Source organism: Lepisosteus platostomus, chromosome 4 (assembly GCF_059453375.1).
Source record: "Lepisosteus platostomus isolate fLepPlt1 chromosome 4, fLepPlt1.hap1, whole genome shotgun sequence".
Classification (NCBI taxonomy): Eukaryota; Metazoa; Chordata; class Actinopteri; order Semionotiformes; family Lepisosteidae; genus Lepisosteus; species Lepisosteus platostomus.
In genome coordinates this window covers 70583124-70605182 of record NC_142614.1, presented here as the reverse complement: position 1 = coordinate 70605182, position 22059 = coordinate 70583124, and the positions used below count along the sequence as shown (strand labels likewise).

Genomic DNA, 22059 nt, shown 5'->3' with positions numbered 1-22059 from the left:
AATTATGCAGCTGTATGTCTAACGTCTTTCATGGAAGGTTTGGAAATGGAAATTACAACTAAAATAGAGCCTGATCTGTGAGGCAATAGGATTCGAGTGGACAGGCGGCATGGATTTAGTTAAGGTAGGTCTTGTTTAACGTCTTCAATTTCTCTGAACAAGCAACGGCAATAGATACCATCCGAAAATAAAATGTCAGCTTTTGATAAAGTTTCTAGTAAGCTATTAATTCTCAGTTGCAGGTGGTCGGCTTTCAGAGAAAATGATTCGAGCTCTATCATCACGAGAGAGGCAAAGGACCAAGTAGAGGCTAATTCCACGCTTAAAAGTAGAAAGAATTAAAATTGAAACGTTTGGCGTCTTCAGGTGTGAGAAATGAGCGCAAGACGAAAGGAACCTACTCCGATAACGGCTCAGGCTGGTGTAGGGTCCGGCCTGTTTAACTACAATTAGACGATACATAAATAGGCATTGTCCTTTCAAAAGCAGGCTTTTGAATTTGTTGCCAATAGTATTTTTTAGAATATACAGCACAGATTTTTGGAGTTTAAGAGATCAAAAAACATCCATACTGCGTAGTAACACTTCAAACAGTACATTTAGTGTTGAGAAACGTAAAGTTAATACTGACGAAACAATGCTTAACCTAAGCGAAGGCCAGAACTGAGTTCGATATTGCCTATGCTTACTGCAGAAGCAACACACAACCAAGGCACCTAAAGCTGCATTACTCGCAGATGTAACACAGCACACTTCCTGTACTGCCTCCTCCCCTCGGGTTATGTTGTTCTTATTATTTCTAGCAATGCAGGTCATTCTAAAGGCGCACACACACAACTCTCTCCGAGTGGGCATCTTTTCAACACCACGAAATTCTCTGCCAGGTAAATATACATCTTTGGTGAAAACAAAACGACTGAAGAGAAGAAAAACGACCTCGATACAACTCCCCCCAGAACGCCAGCCGAACAAGTCTCCACAGCCGCTTCGGCTGGGTCTCTTTTCAGCTGGCGATAGATAAACCTTTACTCGATCCTTTGCGGACTTGTAAAACTTGTAATAAACATATACAGTATATAAGGTTGATGATGAGAATAAAACACGCTCACGCCAATACACAAGCACCCGCGTCTCCCCACAGCTGACAGAGAAGGAGACGACAGAGCCGCACTGACTGCACGTGTGGACAGGGGGATGAGAGAGCGCCTCCTGCTGGTAAAAGCTTACAGCACCTGGTATTCCCAGGCGGTCTCCCATCCAAGTACTGACCAGGCCCGACCCTGCTTAGCTTCCGAGATCAGACGAGATCGGGCGTGTTCAGGGTGGTGTGGCCGTAAGCGAGAGCAAGGCTCACTGGCGCCCTTCTTATAGAGAGCACCGCTCCCTCACTTGTTTTACGAAGCTGCTTTTTTTCCTTTGCGTTTTTTCTCCATCCCCCTTTCTCTCTTCACTGCCCTCGTCCCCGCTCTTTAATTTCACTCTTTCTTCCTTCCAATGAGGACGGAGCTGCGGGAGGAAGGGCGCTATAGAGGACCGCTGATCGCTGGAGAGCTGCCGCTGTGCTTTGACATCTGAGCTCTGTGGAAAACGACCTCGATACACTTCGGAAAAGCGCGACTCCCACAACGCCAGCCGAAGCGCTGGGTCTTTTTTCTTCCAGCTGGCGATAAATAAACCTTTACTCGATCCTCTGCGGACTTGTCAAACTGGCGACTATATATGTTGTTTTTTGAAAATATTTTTTTATTAAACGTATAAAGAATTTACAAATACAAATACAACCGGAGGATCAAAATGGGTACAAGAGAACAAACAGAAAAATAAACAATTAACCGCCAGAGGTAATAAGTAAGTTATATGATTCAATTGTATTTTTTACATATATTATACGTTTTCCGTGCTTTATTCTCACATTTTTAATAGAATTTAAATAGTGTTTCAGCTCCACCTTAAAAGTACTAACAAGGGGAGTATTATTGGACCATTTGGATTTATGGATGTGAAGTTTACCAAGAATGATTAATAAATTGACTATAAATAAATGCTCTTTTTCCAAATTTTCTATTAAACAATACAATAAAATATCAAAATCCTTCAATCTAAAAAAAACCTTTAACTGCCTGCAAACAAAACTCTGTAAATCCGTCCAAAACAGTTCCACAAAACTACACCTCACAAATAAATGCACCAAAGATTCCTCCGGGGACTAAGAAGCAGCGAGTTACCGTTAAAAAGAACCCGAATGACTACAGAGAGTTGTAACGGTAAATACGGTGTTGTTTCCCTATGTACACCCTAAATGAGTATAAAGGGGTATTTTATAGGATTGGGACAAGACGAGCAAGATGGATATTAGATTTTAACCGAGTGCACTGAGGCCGTAGCCAGTTTCTAGACATCTACTGGGGGTAGGAATATCTGTTTACTGATTTGTAAGTAATGGGTTTCACATGCTCCTTGTATTTTCTGTTCCTTCATTCTTTACGGAGACTTATGTTTAGCACCGTTTGTTAAGTGTATGCGATTGTAAGTCTTATACTGATCATTGCCGTGATACAGGTCTCAGTGAGGGCCTATTTCTGCACGCGCTGCGTGACAGAGCCACTACCGTATTTTGGGTAGATAAAAATATCATTATATGTCATTTTTGTTTTTTTTTAACTAAGAACAGATCAGACCACATACTCACCTAGAAATAAAGAACCCCAGAAATATATTTGTGTCCTGTGCTGATTATTCTTTGCCAGGCTACAGTATATAAGGTTGATGATGAGAATAAAACACGCTCACGTCAATACACAAGCACCCGCGTCTCCCCACAGCTGACAGAGAAGGAGACGACAGCGCCGCACTGACTGCACGTGTGGACAGGGGGATGAGAGAGCGCCTCCTGCTGGTAAAAGCTTACAGCACCTGGTATTCCCAGGCGGTCTCCCATCCAAGTACTGACCAGGCCCGACCCTGCTTAGCTTCCGAGATCAGACGAGATCGGGCGTGTTCAGGGTGGTGTGACCGTAAGCGAGAGCAAGGCTCACTGGCGCCCTTCTTATAGAGAGCACCGCTCCCTCACTTCTTTTACGACGCGGCTTTTTTTCCTTTGCGTTTTTTTCTCTCCTTCCCCCTTTCTCTCTCTTCACTGCCTTCATCCCTGCTCTCTTTCCCTTCACTGTTTCACTCTTGCTTAAATAGAAAAAAGAACAGCTGATACAACTGAACCAAGCAATTATGCAGCTCTATGTCTAACGTCTTTCATGGAAGGTTTGGAAATGGAAATTACAACTAAAATAGAGCCTGATCTGTGAGGCAATAGGATTCGAGTGGACAGGCGGCATTGATTTAGGCAAGGTAGGTCTTGCTTAACGTCTTCAATTTCTCTGAACAAGCAACGGCAATAGATACCATCCGAGAATAAAATGTCAGCTTTTGATAAAGTTTCTAGTAAGCTATTAATTCTCAGTTGCAGGTGGTCGGCTTTCAGAGAAAATGATTCGAGCTCTATCATCACGAGAGAGGCAAAGGACCAAGTTGAGGTTAATTCCACGCTTAAAAGTAGAAAGAATTAAAATTGAAACGTTTGGCGTCTTCAGGTGTGAGAAATGAGCGCAAGACGAAAGAAACCTACTCCGATAACGGCTCAGGCTGGTGTAGGGTCCGGCCTGTTTAACTACAATTAGACGCTTAATAAATAGGCATTGTCCTTTCAAACGCAGGCTTTTGAATTTGTTGCCAATAGTATTTTTTTAGAATATACAGCACAGATTTTTGGAGTTTAAGAGATCAAAAAACATCCATACTGCGTAGTAACACTTTAAACACTACATTTAGTGTTGAGAAACGTAAAGTTAATACTGACGAAACAATGCTTAACCTAAGCGAAGGCCAGAACTGAGTTAGATATTGCCTATGCTTACTGCAGAAGCAACACACAACCAAGGCACCTAAAGCTGCATTACTCGCAGAGGTAACACAGCACACTTCCTGTACTGCCTCCTCCCCTCGTGTTATGTTGTTCTTATTATTTCTAGCAATGCAGATCATTCTAAAGGCGCACACACACAACTCTCTCCGAGTGGGCATCTTTTCAACACCACGAAATTCTCTGCCAGGTAAATATACATCTTTGGTGAAAACAAAACGACTGAAGAGAAGAAAAACGACCTCGATACAACTCCCCCCAGAACGCCAGCCGAACAAGTCTCCACAGCCGCTTCGGCTGGGTCTCTTTTCAGCTGGCGATAGATAAACCTTTACTCGATCCTTTGCGGACTTGTAAAACTTGTAATAAACATATACAGTATATAAGGTTGATGATGAGAATAAAACACGCTCACGCCAATACACAAGCACCCGCGTCTCCCCACAGCTGACAGAGAAGGAGACGACAGAGCCGCACTGACTGCACGTGTGGACAGGGGGATGAGAGAGCGCCTCCTGCTGGTAAAAGCTTACAGCACCTGGTATTCCCAGGCGGTCTCCCATCCAAGTACTGACCAGGCCCGACCCTGCTTAGCTTCCGAGATCAGACGAGATCGGGCGTGTTCAGGGTGGTGTGGCCGTAAGCGAGAGCAAGGCTCACTGGCGCCCTTCTTATAGAGAGCACCGCTCCCTCACTTGTTTTACGAAGCTGCTTTTTTTCCTTTGCGTTTTTTCTCCATCCCCCTTTCTCTCTTCACTGCCCTCGTCCCCGCTCTTTAATTTCACTCTTTCTTCCTTCCAATGAGGACGGAGCTGCGGGAGGAAGGGCGCTATAGAGGACCGCTGATCGCTGGAGAGCTGCCGCTGTGCTTTGACATCTGAGCTCTGTGGAAAACGACCTCGATACACTTCGGAAAAGCGCGACTCCCACAACGCCAGCCGAAGCGCTGGGTCTTTTTTCTTCCAGCTGGCGATAAATAAACCTTTACTCGATCCTCTGCGGACTTGTCAAACTGGCGACTATATATGTTGTTTTTTGAAAATATTTTTTTATTAAACGTATAAAGAATTTACAAATACAAATACAACCGGAGGATCAAAATGGGTACAAGAGAACAAACAGAAAAATAAACAATTAACCGCCAGAGGTAATAAGTAAGTTATATGATTCAATTGTATTTTTTACATATATTATACGTTTTCCGTGCTTTATTCTCACATTTTTAATAGAATTTAAATAGTGTTTCAGCTCCACCTTAAAAGTACTAACAAGGGGAGTATTATTGGACCATTTGGATTTATGGATGTGAAATTTACCAAGAATGATTAATAAATTGACTATAAATAAATGCTCTTTTTCCAAATTTTCTATTAAACAATACAATAAAATATCAAAATCCTTCAATCTAAAAAAAACCTTTAACTGCCTGCAAACAAAACTCTGTAAATCCGTCCAAAACAGTTCCACAAAACTACACCTCACAAATAAATTCACCAAAGATTCCTCTGGGGACTAAGAAGCAGCGAGTTACCGTTAAAAAGAACCCGAATGACTACAGAGAGTTGTAACGGTAAATACGGTGTTGTTTCCCTATGTACACCCTAAATGAGTATAAAGGGGTATTTTATAGGATTGGGACAAGACGAGCAAGATGGATATTAGATTTCAACCGAGTGCACTGAGCCCGTAGCCAGTTTCTAGACATCTACTGGGGGTAGGGATATCTGTTCACTGATTTGTAAGTAATGGGTTTCACATGCTCCTTGTATTTTCTGTTCCTTCATTCTTTACAGAGACTTATGTTTAGCACCGTTTGTTAAGTGTATGCGATTGAAAGTCTTATACTGATCATTGCCGTGATACAGGTCTCAGTGAGGGCCTATTTCTGCACGCGCTGCGTGACAGAGCCACTACCGTATTTTGGGTAGATAAAAATATCATTATATGTCATTTTTGTTTTTTTTTAACTAAGAACAGATCAGACCACATACTCACCTAGAAATAAAGAACCCCAGAAATATATTTGTGTCCTGTGCTGATTATTCTTTGCCAGGCTACAGTATATAAGGTTGATGATGAGAATAAAACACGCTCACGCCAATACACAAGCACCCGCGTCTCCCCACAGCTGACAGAGAAGGAGACGACAGCGCCGCACTGACTGCACGTGTGGACAGGGGGATGAGAGAGCGCCTCCTGCTGGTAAAAGCTTACAGCACCTGGTATTCCCAGGCGGTCTCCCATCCAAGTACTGACCAGGCCCGACCCTGCTTAGCTTCCGAGATCAGACGAGATCGGGCGTGTTCAGGGTGGTGTGGCCGTAAGCGAGAGCAGAGCTCACTGGCGCCCTTCTTATAGAGAGCACCGCTCCCTCACTTGTTTTACGACGCGGCTTTTTTTCCTTTGCGTTTTTTCTCTCCTTCCCCCTTTCTCTCTCTTCACTGCCTTCATCCCTGCTCTCTTTCCCTTCACTTTTTCACTCTGGCTTAAATAGAAAAAAGAACAGCTGATACAACCGAACCAAGCAATTATGCAGCTGTATGTCTAACGTCTTTCATGGAAGGTTTGGAAATGGAAATTACAACTAAAATAGAGCCTGATCTGTGAGGCAATAGGATTCGAGTGGACAGGCGGCATGGATTTAGTTAAGGTAGGTCTTGTTTAACGTCTTCAATTTCTCTGAACAAGCAACGGCAATAGATACCATCCGAAAATAAAATGTCAGCTTTTGATAAAGTTTCTAGTAAGCTATTAATTCTCAGTTGCAGGTGGTCGGCTTTCAGAGAAAATGATTCGAGCTCTATCATCACGAGAGAGGCAAAGGACCAAGTAGAGGCTAATTCCACGCTTAAAAGTAGAAAGAATTAAATTGAAACGTTTGGCGTCTTCAGGTGTGAGAAATGAGCGCAAGACGAAAGGAACCTACTCCGATAACGGCTCAGGCTGGTGTAGGGTCCGGCCTGTTTAACTACAATTAGACGATACATAAATAGGCATTGTCCTTTCAAAAGCAGGCTTTTGAATTTGTTGCCAATAGTATTTTTTAGAATATACACCACAGATTTTTGGAGTTTAAGAGATCAAAAAACATCCATACTGCGTAGTAACACTTCAAACACTACATTTAGTGTTGAGAAACGTAAAGTTAATACTGACGAAACAATGCTTAACCTAAGCGAAGGCCAGAACTGAGTTCGATATTGCCTATGCTTACTGCAGAAGCAACACACAACCAAGGCACCTAAAGCTGCATTACTCGCAGATGTAACACAGCACACTTCCTGTACTGCCTCCTCCCCTCGTGTTATGTTGTTCTTATTATTTCTAGCAATGCAGGTCATTCTAAAGGCGCACACACACAACTCTCTCCGAGTGGGCATCTTTTCAACACCACGAAATTCTTTGCCAGGTGAATATACATCTTTGATAAAAACAAAACGACTGAAGAGAAGAAAAACGACCTCGATACAACTCCCCCCAGAACGCCAGCCGAACAAGTCTCCACAGCCGCTTCGACTGGGTCTCTTTTCAGCTGGCGATAGATAAACCTTTACTCGATCCTTTGCGGACTTGTAAAACTTGTAATAAACATATACAGTATATAAGGTTGATGATGAGAATAAAACACGCTCACGCCAATACACAAGCACCCGCGTCTCCCCACAGCTGACAGAGAAGGAGACGACAGCGCCGCACTGACTGCACGTGTGAACAGGGGGATGAGAGAGCGCCTCCTGCTGGTAAAAGCTTACAGCACCTGGTATTCCCAGGCGGTCTCCCATCCAAGTACTGACCAGGCCCGACCCTGCTTAGCTTCCGAGATCAGACGAGATCGGGCGTGTTCAGGGTGGTGTGGCCGTAAGCGAGAGCAGAGCTCACTGGCGCCCTTCTTATAGAGAGCACCGCTCCCTCACTTGTTTTACGACGCGGCTTTTTTTCCTTTGCGTTTTTTCTCTCCTTCCCCCTTTCTCTCTCTTCACTGCCTTCATCCCTGCTCTCTTTCCCTTCACTTTTCCACTCTGGCTTAAATAGAAAAAAGAACAGCTGATACAACCGAACCAAGCAATTATGCAGCTGTATGTCTAACGTCTTTCATGGAAGGTTTGGAAATGGAAATTACAACTAAAATAGAGCCTGATCTGTGAGGCAATAGGATTCGAGTGGACAGGCGGCATGGATTTAGTTAAGGTAGGTCTTGTTTAACGTCTTCAATTTCTCTGAACAAGCAACGGCAATAGATACCATCCGAAAATAAAATGTCAGCTTTTGATAAAGTTTCTAGTAAGCTATTAATTCTCAGTTGCAGGTGGTCGGCTTTCAGAGAAAATGATTCGAGCTCTATCATCACGAGAGAGGCAAAGGACCAAGTAGAGGCTAATTCCACGCTTAAAAGTAGAAAGAATTAAAATTGAAACGTTTGGCGTCTTCAGGTGTGAGAAATGAGCGCAAGACGAAAGGAACCTACTCCGATAACGGCTCAGGCTGGTGTAGGGTCCGGCCTGTTTAACTACAATTAGACGATACATAAATAGGCATTGTCCTTTCAAAAGCAGGCTTTTGAATTTGTTGCCAATAGTATTTTTTAGAATATACAGCACAGATTTTTGGAGTTTAAGAGATCAAAAAACATCCATACTGCGTAGTAACACTTCAAACAGTACATTTAGTGTTGAGAAACGTAAAGTTAATACTGACGAAACAATGCTTAACCTAAGCGAAGGCCAGAACTGAGTTCGATATTGCCTATGCTTACTGCAGAAGCAACACACAACCAAGGCACCTAAAGCTGCATTACTCGCAGATGTAACACAGCACACTTCCTGTACTGCCTCCTCCCCTCGGGTTATGTTGTTCTTATTATTTCTAGCAATGCAGGTCATTCTAAAGGCGCACACACACAACTCTCTCCGAGTGGGCATCTTTTCAACACCACGAAATTCTCTGCCAGGTAAATATACATCTTTGGTGAAAACAAAACGACTGAAGAGAAGAAAAACGACCTCGATACAGAACGCCAGCCGAACAAGTCTCCACAGCCGCTTCGACTGGGTCTCTTTTCAGCTGGCGATAGATAAACCTTTACTCGATCCTTTGCGGACTTTTAAAACTTGTAATAAACATATACAGTATATAAGGTTGATGATGAGAATAAAACACGCTCACGCCAATACACAAGCACCCGCGTCTCCCCACAGCTGACAGAGAGACGAAAAAGCTGCACTGCACGTGTGGACAGGGGGATGAGAGAGCGCCTCCTGCTGGTAAAAGCTTACAGCACCTGGTATTCCCAGGCGGTCTCCCATCCAAGTACTGACCAGGCCCGACCCTGCTTAGCTTCCGAGATCAGACGAGATCGGGCGTGTTCAGGGTGGTGTGGCCGTAAGCGAGAGCAGAGCTCACTGGCGCCCTTCTTATAGAGAGCACCGCTCCCTCACTTGTTTTACGACGCGGCTTTTTTTCCTTTGCGTTTTTTCTCTCCTTCCCCCTTTCTCTCTCTTCACTGCCTTCATCCCTGCTCTCTTTCCCTTCACTTTTTCACTCTGGCTTAAATAGAAAAAAGAACAGCTGATACAACCGAACCAAGCAATTATGCAGCTGTATGTCTAACGTCTTTCATGGAAGGTTTGGAAATGGAAATTACAACTAAAATAGAGCCTGATCTGTGAGGCAATAGGATTCGAGTGGACAGGCGGCATGGATTTAGTTAAGGTAGGTCTTGTTTAACGTCTTCAATTTCTCTGAACAAGCAACGGCAATAGATACCATCCGAAAATAAAATGTCAGCTTTTGATAAAGTTTCTAGTAAGCTATTAATTCTCAGTTGCAGGTGGTCGGCTTTCAGAGAAAATGATTCGAGCTCTATCATCACGAGAGAGGCAAAGGACCAAGTAGAGGCTAATTCCACGCTTAAAAGTAGAAAGAATTAAATTGAAACGTTTGGCGTCTTCAGGTGTGAGAAATGAGCGCAAGACGAAAGGAACCTACTCCGATAACGGCTCAGGCTGGTGTAGGGTCCGGCCTGTTTAACTACAATTAGACGATACATAAATAGGCATTGTCCTTTCAAAAGCAGGCTTTTGAATTTGTTGCCAATAGTATTTTTTAGAATATACAGCACAGATTTTTGGAGTTTAAGAGATCAAAAAACATCCATACTGCGTAGTAACACTTCAAACACTACATTTAGTGTTGAGAAACGTAAAGTTAATACTGACGAAACAATGCTTAACCTAAGCGAAGGCCAGAACTGAGTTCGATATTGCCTATGCTTACTGCAGAAGCAACACACAACCAAGGCACCTAAAGCTGCATTACTCGCAGATGTAACACAGCACACTTCCTGTACTGCCTCCTCCCCTCGTGTTATGTTGTTCTTATTATTTCTAGCAATGCAGGTCATTCTAAAGGCGCACACACACAACTCTCTCCGAGTGGGCATCTTTTCAACACCACGAAATTCTCTGCCAGGTAAATATACATCTTTGGTGAAAACAAAACGACTGAAGAGAAGAAAAACGACCTCGATACAACTCCCCCCAGAACGCCAGCCGAACAAGTCTCCACAGCCGCTTCGGCTGGGTCTCTTTTCAGCTGGCGATAGATAAACCTTTACTCGATCCTTTGCGGACTTGTAAAACTTGTAATAAACATATACAGTATATAAGGTTGATGATGAGAATAAAACACGCTCACGCCAATACACAAGCACCCGCGTCTCCCCACAGCTGACAGAGAAGGAGACGACAGAGCCGCACTGACTGCACGTGTGGACAGGGGGATGAGAGAGCGCCTCCTGCTGGTAAAAGCTTACAGCACCTGGTATTCCCAGGCGGTCTCCCATCCAAGTACTGACCAGGCCCGACCCTGCTTAGCTTCCGAGATCAGACGAGATCGGGCGTGTTCAGGGTGGTGTGGCCGTAAGCGAGAGCAAGGCTCACTGGCGCCCTTCTTATAGAGAGCACCGCTCCCTCACTTGTTTTACGACGCGGCTTTTTTTCCTTTGCGTTTTTTCTCCATCCCCCTTTCTCTCTTCACTGCCCTCGTCCCCGCTCTTTAATTTCACTCTTTCTTCCTTCCGATGAGGACGGAGCTGCGGGAGGAAGGGCGCTATAGAGGACCGCTGATCGCTGGAGAGCTGCCGCTGTGCTTTGACATCTGAGCTCTGTGGAAAACGACCTCGATACACTTCGGAAAAGCGCGACTCCCACAACGCCAGCCGAAGCGCTGGGTCTTTTTTCTTCCAGCTGGCGATAAATAAACCTTTACTCGATCCTCTGCGGACTTGTCAAACTGGCGACTATATATGTTGTTTTTTGAAAATATTTTTTTATTAAACGTATAAAGAATTTACAAATACAAATACAACCGGAGGATCAAAATGGGTACAAGAGAACAAACAGAAAAATAAACAATTAACCGCCAGAGGTAATAAGTAAGTTATATGATTCAATTGTATTTTTTACATATATTATACGTTTTCCGTGCTTTATTCTCACATTTTTAATAGAATTTAAATAGTGTTTCAGCTCCACCTTAAAAGTACTAACAAGGGGAGTATTATTGGACCATTTGGATTTATGGATGTGAAATTTACCAAGAATGATTAATAAATTGACTATAAATAAATGCTCTTTTTCCAAATTTTCTATTAAACAATACAATAAAATATCAAAATCCTTCAATCTAAAAAAAACCTTTAACTGCCTGCAAACAAAACTCTGTAAATCCGTCCAAAACAGTTCCACAAAACTACACCTCACAAATAAATGCACCAAAGATTCCTCCGGGGACTAAGAAGCAGCGAGTTACCGTTAAAAAGAACCCGAATGACTACAGAGAGTTGTAACGGTAAATACGGTGTTGTTTCCCTATGTACACCCTAAATGAGTATAAAGGGGTATTTTATAGGATTGGGACAAGACGAGCAAGATGGATATTAGATTTTAACCGAGTGCACTGAGGCCGTAGCCAGTTTCTAGACATCTACTGGGGGTAGGGATATCTGTTTACTGATTTGTAAGTAATGGGTTTCACATGCTCCTTGTATTTTCTGTTCCTTCATTCTTTACGGAGACTTATGTTTAGCACCGTTTGTTAAGTGTATGCGATTGAAAGTCTTATACTGATCATTGCCGTGATACAGGTCTCAGTGAGGGCCTATTTCTGCACGCGCTGCGTGACAGAGCCACTACCGTATTTTGGGTAGATAAAAATATCATTATATGTCATTTTTGTTTTTTTTTAACTAAGAACAGATCAGACCACATACTCACCTAGAAATAAAGAACCCCAGAAATATATTTGTGTCCTGTGCTGATTATTCTTTGCCAGGCTACAGTATATAAGGTTGATGATGAGAATAAAACACGCTCACGTCAATACACAAGCACCCGCGTCTCCCCACAGCTGACAGAGAAGGAGACGACAGAGCCGCACTGACTGCACGTGTGAACAGGGGGATGAGAGAGCGCGCCTCCTGCTGGTAAAAGCTTACAGCACCTGGTATTCCCAGGCGGTCTCCCATCCAAGTACTGACCAGGCCCGACCCTGCTTAGCTTCCGAGATCAGACGAGATCGGGCGTGTTCAGGGTGGTGTGGCCGTAAGCGAGAGCAGAGCTCACTGGCGCCCTTCTTATAGAGAGCACTGCTCCTTCACTTCTTTTACGACGCTGCTTTTTTTCCTTTGCGTTTTTTTCTCTCCTTCCCCCTTTCTCTCTCTTCACTGCCTTCATCCCTGCTCTCTTTCCCTTCACTGTTTCACTCTTGCTTAAATAGAAAAAAGAACAGCTGATACAACTGAACCAAGCAATTATGCAGCTCTATGTCTAACGTCTTTCATGGAAGGTTTGGAAATGGAAATTACAACTAAAATAGAGCCTGATCTGTGAGGCAATAGGATTCTAGTGGACAGGCGGCATTGATTTAGGCAAGGTAGGTCTTGCTTAACGTCTTCAATTTCTCTGAACAAGCAACGGCAATAGATACCATCCGAGAATAAAATGTCAGCTTTTGATAAAGTTTCTAGTAAGCTATTAATTCTCAGTTGTGTAACGAACAGTTCTTTCCGGACCCTATGCGGACGACACAATCCGACGAAGTGGGGGAACACTGGGGAAACGTCATGCAGGAAAACAGGGCTGAAGACAGGGGGGCGTGTCCAAGGTGCGCTGGTGCACGGGGGAGGTGTGGCCGAGGCGAACAATCCCAAAGAATAATCCATAGAGTATCCAAAACACGAAGGTAAGTCCAAAACCAGGAGATCCATCAGAACTCGGAATTAAAAACCACGAAGGCCGGGTCGGAACCGGCGGACGGGAAACAGGAACGGGAACGGAGGTTAAAACCTTAACGGGACCAGGCGCTTCCTGGTCCCGGACTCGCACGATATGGAAATCAGATGCAGAGCCCGGAAGAGCGTCAGCGCCTGGCTTTTAAGGTGGGCAGGGAATGGGAAACAGGTGCAGAGAATGAAGTCTTTAGTGAAAGGGCTGGAGCACCCTTAAGGAGGGGGGACTATAGTCGTGACAAGTTGCAGGTGGTCGGCTTTCAGAGAAAATGATTCGAGCTCTATCATCACGAGAGAGGCAAAGGACCAAGTAGAGGTTAATTCCACGCTTAAAAGTAGAAAGAATTAAAATTGAAACGTTTGGCGTCTTCAGGCGTGAGAAATGAGCGCAAGACGAAAGAAACCTACTCCGATAACGGCTCAGGCTGGTGTAGGGTCCGGCCTGTTTAACTACAATTAGACGCTTAATAAATAGGCATTGTCCTTTCAAAAGCAGGCTTTTGAATTTGTTGCCAATAGTATTTTTTTAGAATATACAGCACAGATTTTTGGAGTTTAAGAGATAAAAAAACATCCATACTGCGTAGTAACACTTTAAACACTACATTTAGTGTTGAGAAACGTAAAGTTAATACTGACGAAACAATGCTTAACCTAAGCGAAGGCCAGAACTGAGTTAGATATTGCCTATGCTTACTGCAGAAGCAACACACAACCAAGGCACCTAAAGCTGCATTACTCGCAGATGTAACACAGCACACTTCCTGTACTGCCTCCTCCCCTCGTGTTATGTTGTTCTTATTATTTCTAGCAATGCAGGTCATTCTAAAGGCGCACACACACAACTCTCTCCGAGTGGGCATCTTTTCAACACCACGAAATTCTCTGCCAGGTAAATATACATCTTTGGTGAAAACAAAACGACTGAAGAGAAGAAAAACGACCTCGATACAACTCCCCCCAGAACGCCAGCCGAACAAGTCTCCACAGCCGCTTCGGCTGGGTCTCTTTTCAGCTGGCGATAGATAAACCTTTACTCGATCCTTTGCGGACTTGTAAAACTTGTAATAAACATATACAGTATATAAGGTTGATGATGAGAATAAAACACGCTCACGCCAATACACAAGCACCCGCGTCTCCCCACAGCTGACAGAGAAGGAGACGACAGCGCCGCACTGACTGCACGTGTGGACAGGGGGATGAGAGAGCGCCTCCTGCTGGTAAAAGCTTACAGCACCCGGTATTCCCAGGCGGTCTCCCATCCAAGTACTGACCAGGCCCGACCCTGCTTAGTTTCCGAGATCAGACGAGATCGGGCGTGTTCAGGGTGGTGTGGCCGTAAGCGAGAGCAGAGCTCACTGGCGCCCTTCTTATAGAGAGCACCGCTCCCTCACTTGTTTTACGAAGCTGCTTTTTTTCCTTTGCGTTTTTTCTCCATCCCCCTTTCTCTCTTCACTGCCCTCGTCCCCGCTCTTTAATTTCACTCTTTCTTCCTTCCAATGAGGACGGAGCTGCGGGAGGAAGGGCGCTATAGAGGACCGCTGATCGCTGGAGAGCTGCCGCTGTGCTTTGACATCTGAGCTCTGTGGAAAACGACCTCGATACACTTCGGAAAAGCGCGACTCCCACAACGCCAGCCGAAGCGCTGGGTCTTTCTTCTTCCAGCTGGCGATAAATAAACCTTTACTCGATCCTCTGCGGACTTGTCAAACTGGCGACTATATATGTTGTTTTTTGAAAATATTTTTTTATTAAACGTATAAAGAATTTACAAATACAAATACAACCGGAGGATCAAAATGGGTACAAGAGAACAAACAGAAAAATAAACAATTAACCGCCAGAGGTAATAAGTAAGTTATATGATTCAATTGTATTTTTTACATATATTATACGTTTTCCGTGCTTTATTCTCACATTTTTAATAGAATTTAAATAGTGTTTCAGCTCCACCTTAAAAGTACTAACAAGGGGAGTATTATTGGACCATTTGGATTTATGGATGTGAAATTTACCAAGAATGATTAATAAATTGACTATAAATAAATGCTCTTTTTCCAAATTTTCTATTAAACAATACAATAAAATATCAAAATCCTTCAATCTAAAAAAAACCTTTAACTGCCTGCAAACAAAACTCTGTAAATCCGTCCAAAACAGTTCCACAAAACTACACCTCACAAATAAATGCACCAAAGATTCCTCCGGGGACTAAGAAGCAGCGAGTTACCGTTAAAAAGAACCCGAATGACTACAGAGAGTTGTAACGGTAAATACGGTGTTGTTTCCCTATGTACACCCTAAATGAGTATAAAGGGGTATTTTATAGGATTGGGACAAGACGAGCAAGATGGATATTAGATTTTAACCGAGTGCACTGAGGCCGTAGCCAGTTTCTAGACATCTACTGGGGGTAGGGATATCTGTTTACTGATTTGTAAGTAATGGGTTTCACATGCTCCTTGTATTTTCTGTTCCTTCATTCTTTACGGAGACTTATGTTTAGCACCGTTTGTTAAGTGTATGCGATTGTAAGTCTTATACTGATCATTGCCGTGATACAGGTCTCAGTGAGGGCCTATTTCTGCACGCGCTGCGTGACAGAGCCACTACCGTATTTTGGGTAGATAAAAATATCATTATATGTCATTTTTGTTTTGTTTTTTAACTAAGAACAGATCAGACCACATACTCACCTAGAAATAAAGAACCCCAGAAATATATTTGTGTCCTGTGCTGATTATTCTTTGCCAGGCTACGGTATATAAGGTTGATGATGAGAATAAAACACGCTCACGTCAATACACAAGCACCCGCGTCTCCCCACAGCTGACAGAGAAGGAGACGACAGAGCCGCACTGACTGCACGTGTGGACAGGGGGATGAGAGAGCGCCTCCTGCTGGTAAAAGCTTACAGCACCTGGTATTCCCAGGCGGTCTCCCATCCAAGTACTGACCAGGCCCGACCCTGCTTAGCTTCCGAGATCAGACGAGATCGGGCGTGTTCAGGGTGGTGTGGCCGTAAGCGAGAGCAGAGCTCACTGGCGCCCTTCTTATAGAGAGGACCGCTCCTTCACTTCTTTTACGACGCGGCTTTTTTTCCTTTGCGTTTTTTTCTCTCCTTCCCCCTTTCTCTCTCTTCACTGCCTTCATCCCTGCTCTCTTTCCCTTCACTATTTCACTCTGGCTTAAATAGAAAAAAGAACAGCTGATACAACTGAACCAAGCAATTATGCAGCTGTATGTCTAACGTCTTTCATGGAAGGTTTGGAAATGGAAATTACAACTAAAATAGAGCCTGATCTGTGAGGCAATAGGATTCGAGTGGACAGGCGGCATGGATTTAGTTAAGGTACGTCTTGCTTAACGTCTTCAATTTCTCTGAACAAGCAACGGCAATAGATACCATCCGAAAATAAAATGTCAGCTTTTGATAAAGTTTCTAGTAAGCTATTAATTCTCAGTTGCAGGTGGTCGGCTTTCAGAGAAAATGATTCGAGCTCTATCATCAAACGAGAGGCAAAGGACCAAGTAGAGGCTAATTCCACGCTTAAAAGTAGAAAGAATTAAATTGAAACGTTTGGCGTCTTCAGGTGTGAGAAATGAGCGCAAGACGAAAGGAACCTACTCCGATAACGGCTCAGGCTGGTGTAGGGTCCGGCCTGTTTAACTACAATTAGACGATAAATAAATAGGCATTGTCCTTTCAAAAGCAGGCTTTTGAATTTGTTGCCAATAGTATTTTTTAGAATATACAGCACAGATTTTTGGAGTTTAAGAGATCAAAAAACATCCATACTGCGTAGTAACACTTTAAACACTACATTTAGTGTTGAGAAACGTAAAGTTAATACTGACGAAACAATGCTTAACCTAAGCGAAGGCCAGAAATGAATTAGATATTGCAGAAGCAACACACAACCAAGGCACCTAAAGCTGCATTACTCGCAGATGTAACACAGCACACTTCCTGTACTGCCTCCTCCCCTCGTGTTCGGTTGTTCCTGTGTCGTCACGCTTCCGTTGCCATGATCAAGACACCCGATTGGCTCATTCCTCCCCGCGGGGGGGGGGAAAGCGGGACAGAGGGCGCGAGCCCGGCGCCGGCTGTTGGAGGCGACGTTTTGTTGTCATGGAAACCGGGGAAGCGCAGGTACGGGTCTTGCAGAAAGACGGCGGCCGCACCGAGAGAACAGGCGGAGGGGAGCGATAATCTGGGTCGGGGAGTGTGTGTGTATCCATCAGTACACACGCACCCCGTCCGCCGGGGGGGGATGCGCCGAAAACACAAGCAGGACAACTTGCCCTCTGAGAGTCGGGAGCGCCGCCGTTTTGGGAAACTTTATCCCCTAGTGCTACCTGGTAAGTTCTGTTCCGGTCCTACAACCGCAGTACAACATCAGCCACATGTTGCAGCAGTGTAGCACTTACTGGGCACATACAGTATACATATTGTGATTTAGCTAGGCTTTGATCTGGTACTGTTAATACTCAGTGAGTATTAACATCTGTTGCTAACGTTTTACACATCCATCTAGCATGTCAATACCGTTTGAAACCCACGGACGTCTTGCGCTACGAGAAGTCGTGAGTCTAAAGACGTAACAGCAACTGCGAGTCGTCACCTCTTGCCCAGGAGGTCCTCTTAGGCGACATCAAATAACGAACTTCTAAAGAAAGCGAAAGTCATAAAAGGTTCTTTGTGGTATTTTTTGGGGGGAAGGGTTAGGGTTTTTCTTTTTTTTTTCTTGTTGTAAACAATCCCGTCTAAGAGGACTTACAGAGGGACGGGTCGTTTTTTTTATACTTTAGAGTCGCCAGCCCACTATAAGGTTTTTGGATATTAATTAAATGTTTTTTTGGGAATCATTCAATTCATTGTTTATTCACAATTCAAGTCTCTTTTGCTGTTGTATAAGTACTAATTCACCTCATTAGTTGGAGAAAGAATTAGGTTCAAGTGTTGTCAGGTGTTGAATGTCCTGCCTGGTGAAAATCAAGAACAAGCTCACATGAATCAAGATGCCCTGTTTTCCACGAGCCCCAGGAGAACAGTGCACCATCAGTACATTGGAGCCAGGAACAAGTCAGCTCAAGATCAGTGGAGCCAAGTCCTGGTTAGTGGTGAATCAAAGCTTTGCACTTGCTAATCCAGTACCAGGCACCAGCCGATGGCTGCTTTGGGAGGACCAAGAGTGATGGATCTTGTGTAGACTGGAGGTGCCCTCACCGCAAGGTGCCACACTGACCAAGTCCCGGGGTCCCGCAGTCCTCTGTTCCTGCAGACTGCTCCTATAATAATAATATAATGTTTCTTTATTAGCCCTATACAATTTCTTGCATTAGGAATTCATCTTTTCACATACCCCAGCTTTTCTCCATGGAGACACACTCCTCAATGTTTAGTTTGGGATCCTGAAGAGAGTACGGCAGCTTATAAATTGTACCACCACACCCAAATACATTGTTAGGATGCATGTGGTTGTCATGGCAGTACAAGATTTATGCAGCTGGGCTATAATGGATAAAGTGTCCTACCTTAGTGAAGTCGCAAATACAATAACATGGAATTCAGGGACGTAATATTGGTAGGCTGCTCCAGCTGCAATGATCCTAATTTAAGCACTTCTGTATCTGCTGATATGCAGAGGGAGAAATAGTCTAGATGTTCTTTTCTGGTGGATGAGGTACGTAGGCAAAGCTCAGAGGTGATTGGGAGATTTTGATTTTACTTTTCAAATTTCATCCATCCATTAAATGGATAAGGAGAAAACACTGGCTTTAAAAGTCTTTAAAGCAGACCCTGGCAGCACATGGACTGCAGGCCTTTTTCCTAAATATCTCAGGATGGATTTCTCCTCTTCAAGGAAAAACTGTTACTGCTATGGACGCTACGCCTTATTGTTGATACGTCTAGGAACACAGTAATTTCAGCATCCTTCTCGCATATGCTGACCATGGGAAAAAAAATTGATCAGCAAGGTTTGATGAGGTTTAAAATCTCACGCTATTGTTTCTACCTTAAGCGAATCATAGGTGTATGTTTATATGCTGTACGTAGTTGTCTCTGTTAGTATAAGAGAGGCTTGTTCATTTACTGTATATCTTCTGGGAGACATTCAGTGTTGCAGTGTGCCCGTTCAGCTGTGCATTACACCCTGCTCTGCCTCACATTTTATACTTCACCTGTCCCATACAGCACTGCAGCTGCGCTGGATTATCTATAATTATCCTGAGATATTCCCTACTGTTGTAGGGATTGAATTTCAGTGCTGGACACCATTAGACAGCGGCTTTTCATGAGAGAGCATACTGGAATGTGGACCTGACCCTCGGAGCGAGAGAAAAATAAAACTACAGTACTGCACGTAAGTGGTTTTCATTTTGAGCATTAAACATAACGAATGAAATTACATGAATGTAACTCCTCACTCGTTTCCCAAAACGAAGCCCTAGGAATCTAGGAGGACTGTGCTTTCTGTATTGTTTCTTCAGGGCTGTGGAACGGACTCTCTGCCCGTATCCGATCTTACATGCTGATCAGCACCTTCTGATCCTGTCAGAAGCCTGACCCTGTTAGCTGGCATTTAGTTCTGATTAAGTTCCAGTGTTCATTTGTTTATACATCTCTCTATTCCTTTTGTCTTGGCTTTGTTTTATTGTGTTGCACCTCGTGAAGACGTGTCATGAAAGGCCCTGCAGGAAATCAAAACTGTTATCATAAGTATTAAGAATATGTAGTAATGAAACTAGTTTTTCTAGTTCCTGAGAGTGGAATGACATTAAAGTGATATGGAGAAATGATACAGCCAAGTTTTCTTTAAAGCACGTCAAGATATGTAACCGGTGATCTACAGGGTATTGAGCAACCTGGTGTAAACAATGTGAAGTATTAATTTTGTCATTGGTATGATACAGTCTGGTCATACGTTTGTAAATTCCCCCAGCCAGTAAAGAATATTTCTGCTAAATATATTTGTCCAGTAGGGGACTATTCCTTACTCCTTATGATTAAGTGCCAAACATCTGAGAATTAAAGATAGTGTCATACCTTTCTATAGTTCTTTATTCACTATTGCACAATTATTGTGATTCTATTTTACAGGTTTATACACATGTTTTTTTTATTGCTAACAGGTATTAAAAGCTTTATTCTGAAAAGTTGTTGTAAATTCTGCTTTAAAATAATTACTTGCAATAGATCGCAAGGGGGTGTAGAGGGGAATTAAAATAGGATTGGACAATGTCTGGCAGCCGCTCAGTGAAGAACTAAATACAGTATGTTGAACATGCCTCCCTTCTCATTTCCTCACCAAAGCTTACTTATGCGAGACGACTGCTTCTTTGAAATAAAATGAAACGGTAAATCATTTATGGAGCTCTTTGTTTTATCCACTGAATCTGTTTTTACAAGAGTTTTGAATAAATTGGTTTTTTAAAGGGTGACTAAAACAACATGTAGAAGTAAACCATGTATGTTTAGAATATTCTTTTTTAAGCGTATGGAGTAACACAGCCCTGTTCCCCCTGGTGTGCAGGGAGCTCTGGGGGCGGAGGACAGAGATATGGCTTCCTGTCTCTATGAGTGCCTGTGTGAGGCAGGGCTAGAGCGCTACTATCCCCAGTTCACCGCGCTCGGACTGCGGAGGCCTGCCCACCTCTCCCGCCTCACCATGAGCGATTACCCCCGGCTGGGAGTGCACCACATGCAAGACCGCACCCGCCTCTTCCACCTGGTGCAGCTGGTCAAAACCCTGCAGGACGGGCAGGGGGCTGAGGAGGAGGAGGAGGAGGAGGAAGACGGTTCTCTCCCAGCTCGGGGCACCCCACGCCGGCAGCTGGATTTCAGCACCCCCTCTGGGCACAGCACCCACGCTGACAGCGTCGCACCTAGACACAGGCCCGGGCAGGCAGGAGTGCCACACAGCCTCAGGTGTCCAGCCAAGAAGGAGCAAACCCCTTTGCACAGAGTCACACACAGCCAAGGGTACAACTATGGGTTACCCCTCTCTTCTGCCAGGTACCCAAAATCGCCCCGACCGGTCTCCTTTTTTCCTTTTGTCGTGGTAATAACAGCAGACTGGCACATTCATCCTGATCCACTCTTCCCGTTACAGGTTATTACAGAAATAACCTTTTACGCTCATTCTGTTACAGAAATGTTTTTAATGCTCGTTCTTCTGCCTTTAGGCATCCCTGTTGACATGAGTGTTCGCGTAATTAAAGATAAGGTGCAAGACCCTGGCACACACATGGAATCTAGGCCTTTTTCCCCAACACCTCGGGATACCAAGGAAAACCGTTACTGTTATGGACACTAGCTTTAGGCCTAAATGCCTAATTGCCGTCATGCCTTCTGCCTTCAGGCATACCTGTTAAGATGCTAGTGTCTTCCGACTTACAGCCGCGGTGTCCAGTCGAGCTCTTCCTCAGGCCTGTGTGTGTCTCAGGGCGGGGGGCCGCGGCCCCGCGCGGGTGGCGGCGGAGAGGATCCGGGTGTGCGTGCGGAAGCGGCCGCTGCGCGGGGGGGAGGAGCGGCGGGGGGAGCTGGACGTGGTGGACGCTCAGGACCACGAGTCGGTGCTGGTCCACGAGAAGAAGGAGGCGGTGGACCTCTCCCAGTACACGCTTCAGGTACCACGCTCTGCCCCACAGCTTGTGTCCCTCATCTCATCCACACACAGGTGTTTACTTCACCTGCAGGCGCATAGTGTGCGTTTAGTCACTTGCAGCAGATTTCTCCTGGCTCTTCAGAGGGAAATATTTTTTGAGGGACTGCAGACGTTCTTACTTACTTCACTTTACTGATGGGAAATTTGCTTGTCAAGCAGGTAAAAGAGAAGAAATTGCACAA

General features: G+C 44.2%; 1 protein-coding gene and 10 non-coding genes across 14 annotated transcripts in view; 1 reads left to right on the top strand and 10 right to left on the bottom strand.

The window, feature by feature from the left end:
• Positions 1-1220: 1220 nt before the first annotated feature.
• LOC148673743 (5S ribosomal RNA) lies at positions 1221-1339 on the bottom strand. The gene has a single exon (XR_015936251.1). It is a non-coding gene; the product is annotated as a 5S ribosomal RNA (ribosomal RNA).
• A 1562-nt stretch (positions 1340-2901) lies between these two features.
• On the bottom strand, positions 2902-3020 carry LOC148673742 (5S ribosomal RNA). Its single transcript, XR_015936267.1, has one exon. It is a non-coding gene; the product is annotated as a 5S ribosomal RNA (ribosomal RNA).
• Positions 3021-4442: 1422 nt separating this feature from the next.
• On the bottom strand, positions 4443-4561 carry LOC148673741 (5S ribosomal RNA). The gene has a single exon (XR_015936250.1). It is a non-coding gene; the product is annotated as a 5S ribosomal RNA (ribosomal RNA).
• Positions 4562-6123: 1562 nt separating this feature from the next.
• Positions 6124-6242, bottom strand: LOC148673740 (5S ribosomal RNA). Its single transcript, XR_015936249.1, has one exon. It is a non-coding gene; the product is annotated as a 5S ribosomal RNA (ribosomal RNA).
• Positions 6243-7661: 1419 nt separating this feature from the next.
• Positions 7662-7780, bottom strand: LOC148673739 (5S ribosomal RNA). Its single transcript, XR_015936248.1, has one exon. It is a non-coding gene; the product is annotated as a 5S ribosomal RNA (ribosomal RNA).
• Positions 7781-9182: 1402 nt separating this feature from the next.
• LOC148673738 (5S ribosomal RNA) lies at positions 9183-9301 on the bottom strand. Its single transcript, XR_015936247.1, has one exon. It is a non-coding gene; the product is annotated as a 5S ribosomal RNA (ribosomal RNA).
• Positions 9302-10720: 1419 nt separating this feature from the next.
• On the bottom strand, positions 10721-10839 carry LOC148673737 (5S ribosomal RNA). The gene has a single exon (XR_015936240.1). It is a non-coding gene; the product is annotated as a 5S ribosomal RNA (ribosomal RNA).
• Positions 10840-12403: 1564 nt separating this feature from the next.
• Positions 12404-12522, bottom strand: LOC148673736 (5S ribosomal RNA). Its single transcript, XR_015936230.1, has one exon. It is a non-coding gene; the product is annotated as a 5S ribosomal RNA (ribosomal RNA).
• A 1908-nt stretch (positions 12523-14430) lies between these two features.
• Positions 14431-14549, bottom strand: LOC148673735 (5S ribosomal RNA). Its single transcript, XR_015936269.1, has one exon. It is a non-coding gene; the product is annotated as a 5S ribosomal RNA (ribosomal RNA).
• Positions 14550-16113: 1564 nt separating this feature from the next.
• Positions 16114-16232, bottom strand: LOC148673734 (5S ribosomal RNA). The gene has a single exon (XR_015936229.1). It is a non-coding gene; the product is annotated as a 5S ribosomal RNA (ribosomal RNA).
• Positions 16233-16876: 644 nt separating this feature from the next.
• Positions 16877-22059, top strand: part of LOC148673733 (kinesin-like protein KIF24) — a 19895-nt gene continuing 14712 nt past the window's right edge. The window contains exons 1-4 of one of the 4 annotated variants that reach the window (XM_088630548.1): positions 16877-17567; positions 19405-19573; positions 20744-21225; positions 21656-21839. In XM_088630548.1, coding sequence (XP_088486674.1) covers positions 20771-21225; positions 21656-21839 — 639 coding nt within the window. In that variant the 5' untranslated portion in view covers positions 16877-17567; positions 19405-19573; positions 20744-20770. Of the gene's footprint in view, positions 17568-19404; positions 19574-20743; positions 21226-21609; positions 21840-22059 lie in introns of those variants that run through there. The other 3 variants (XM_088630547.1, XM_088630545.1, XM_088630549.1) reach the window with 3 other exon arrangements.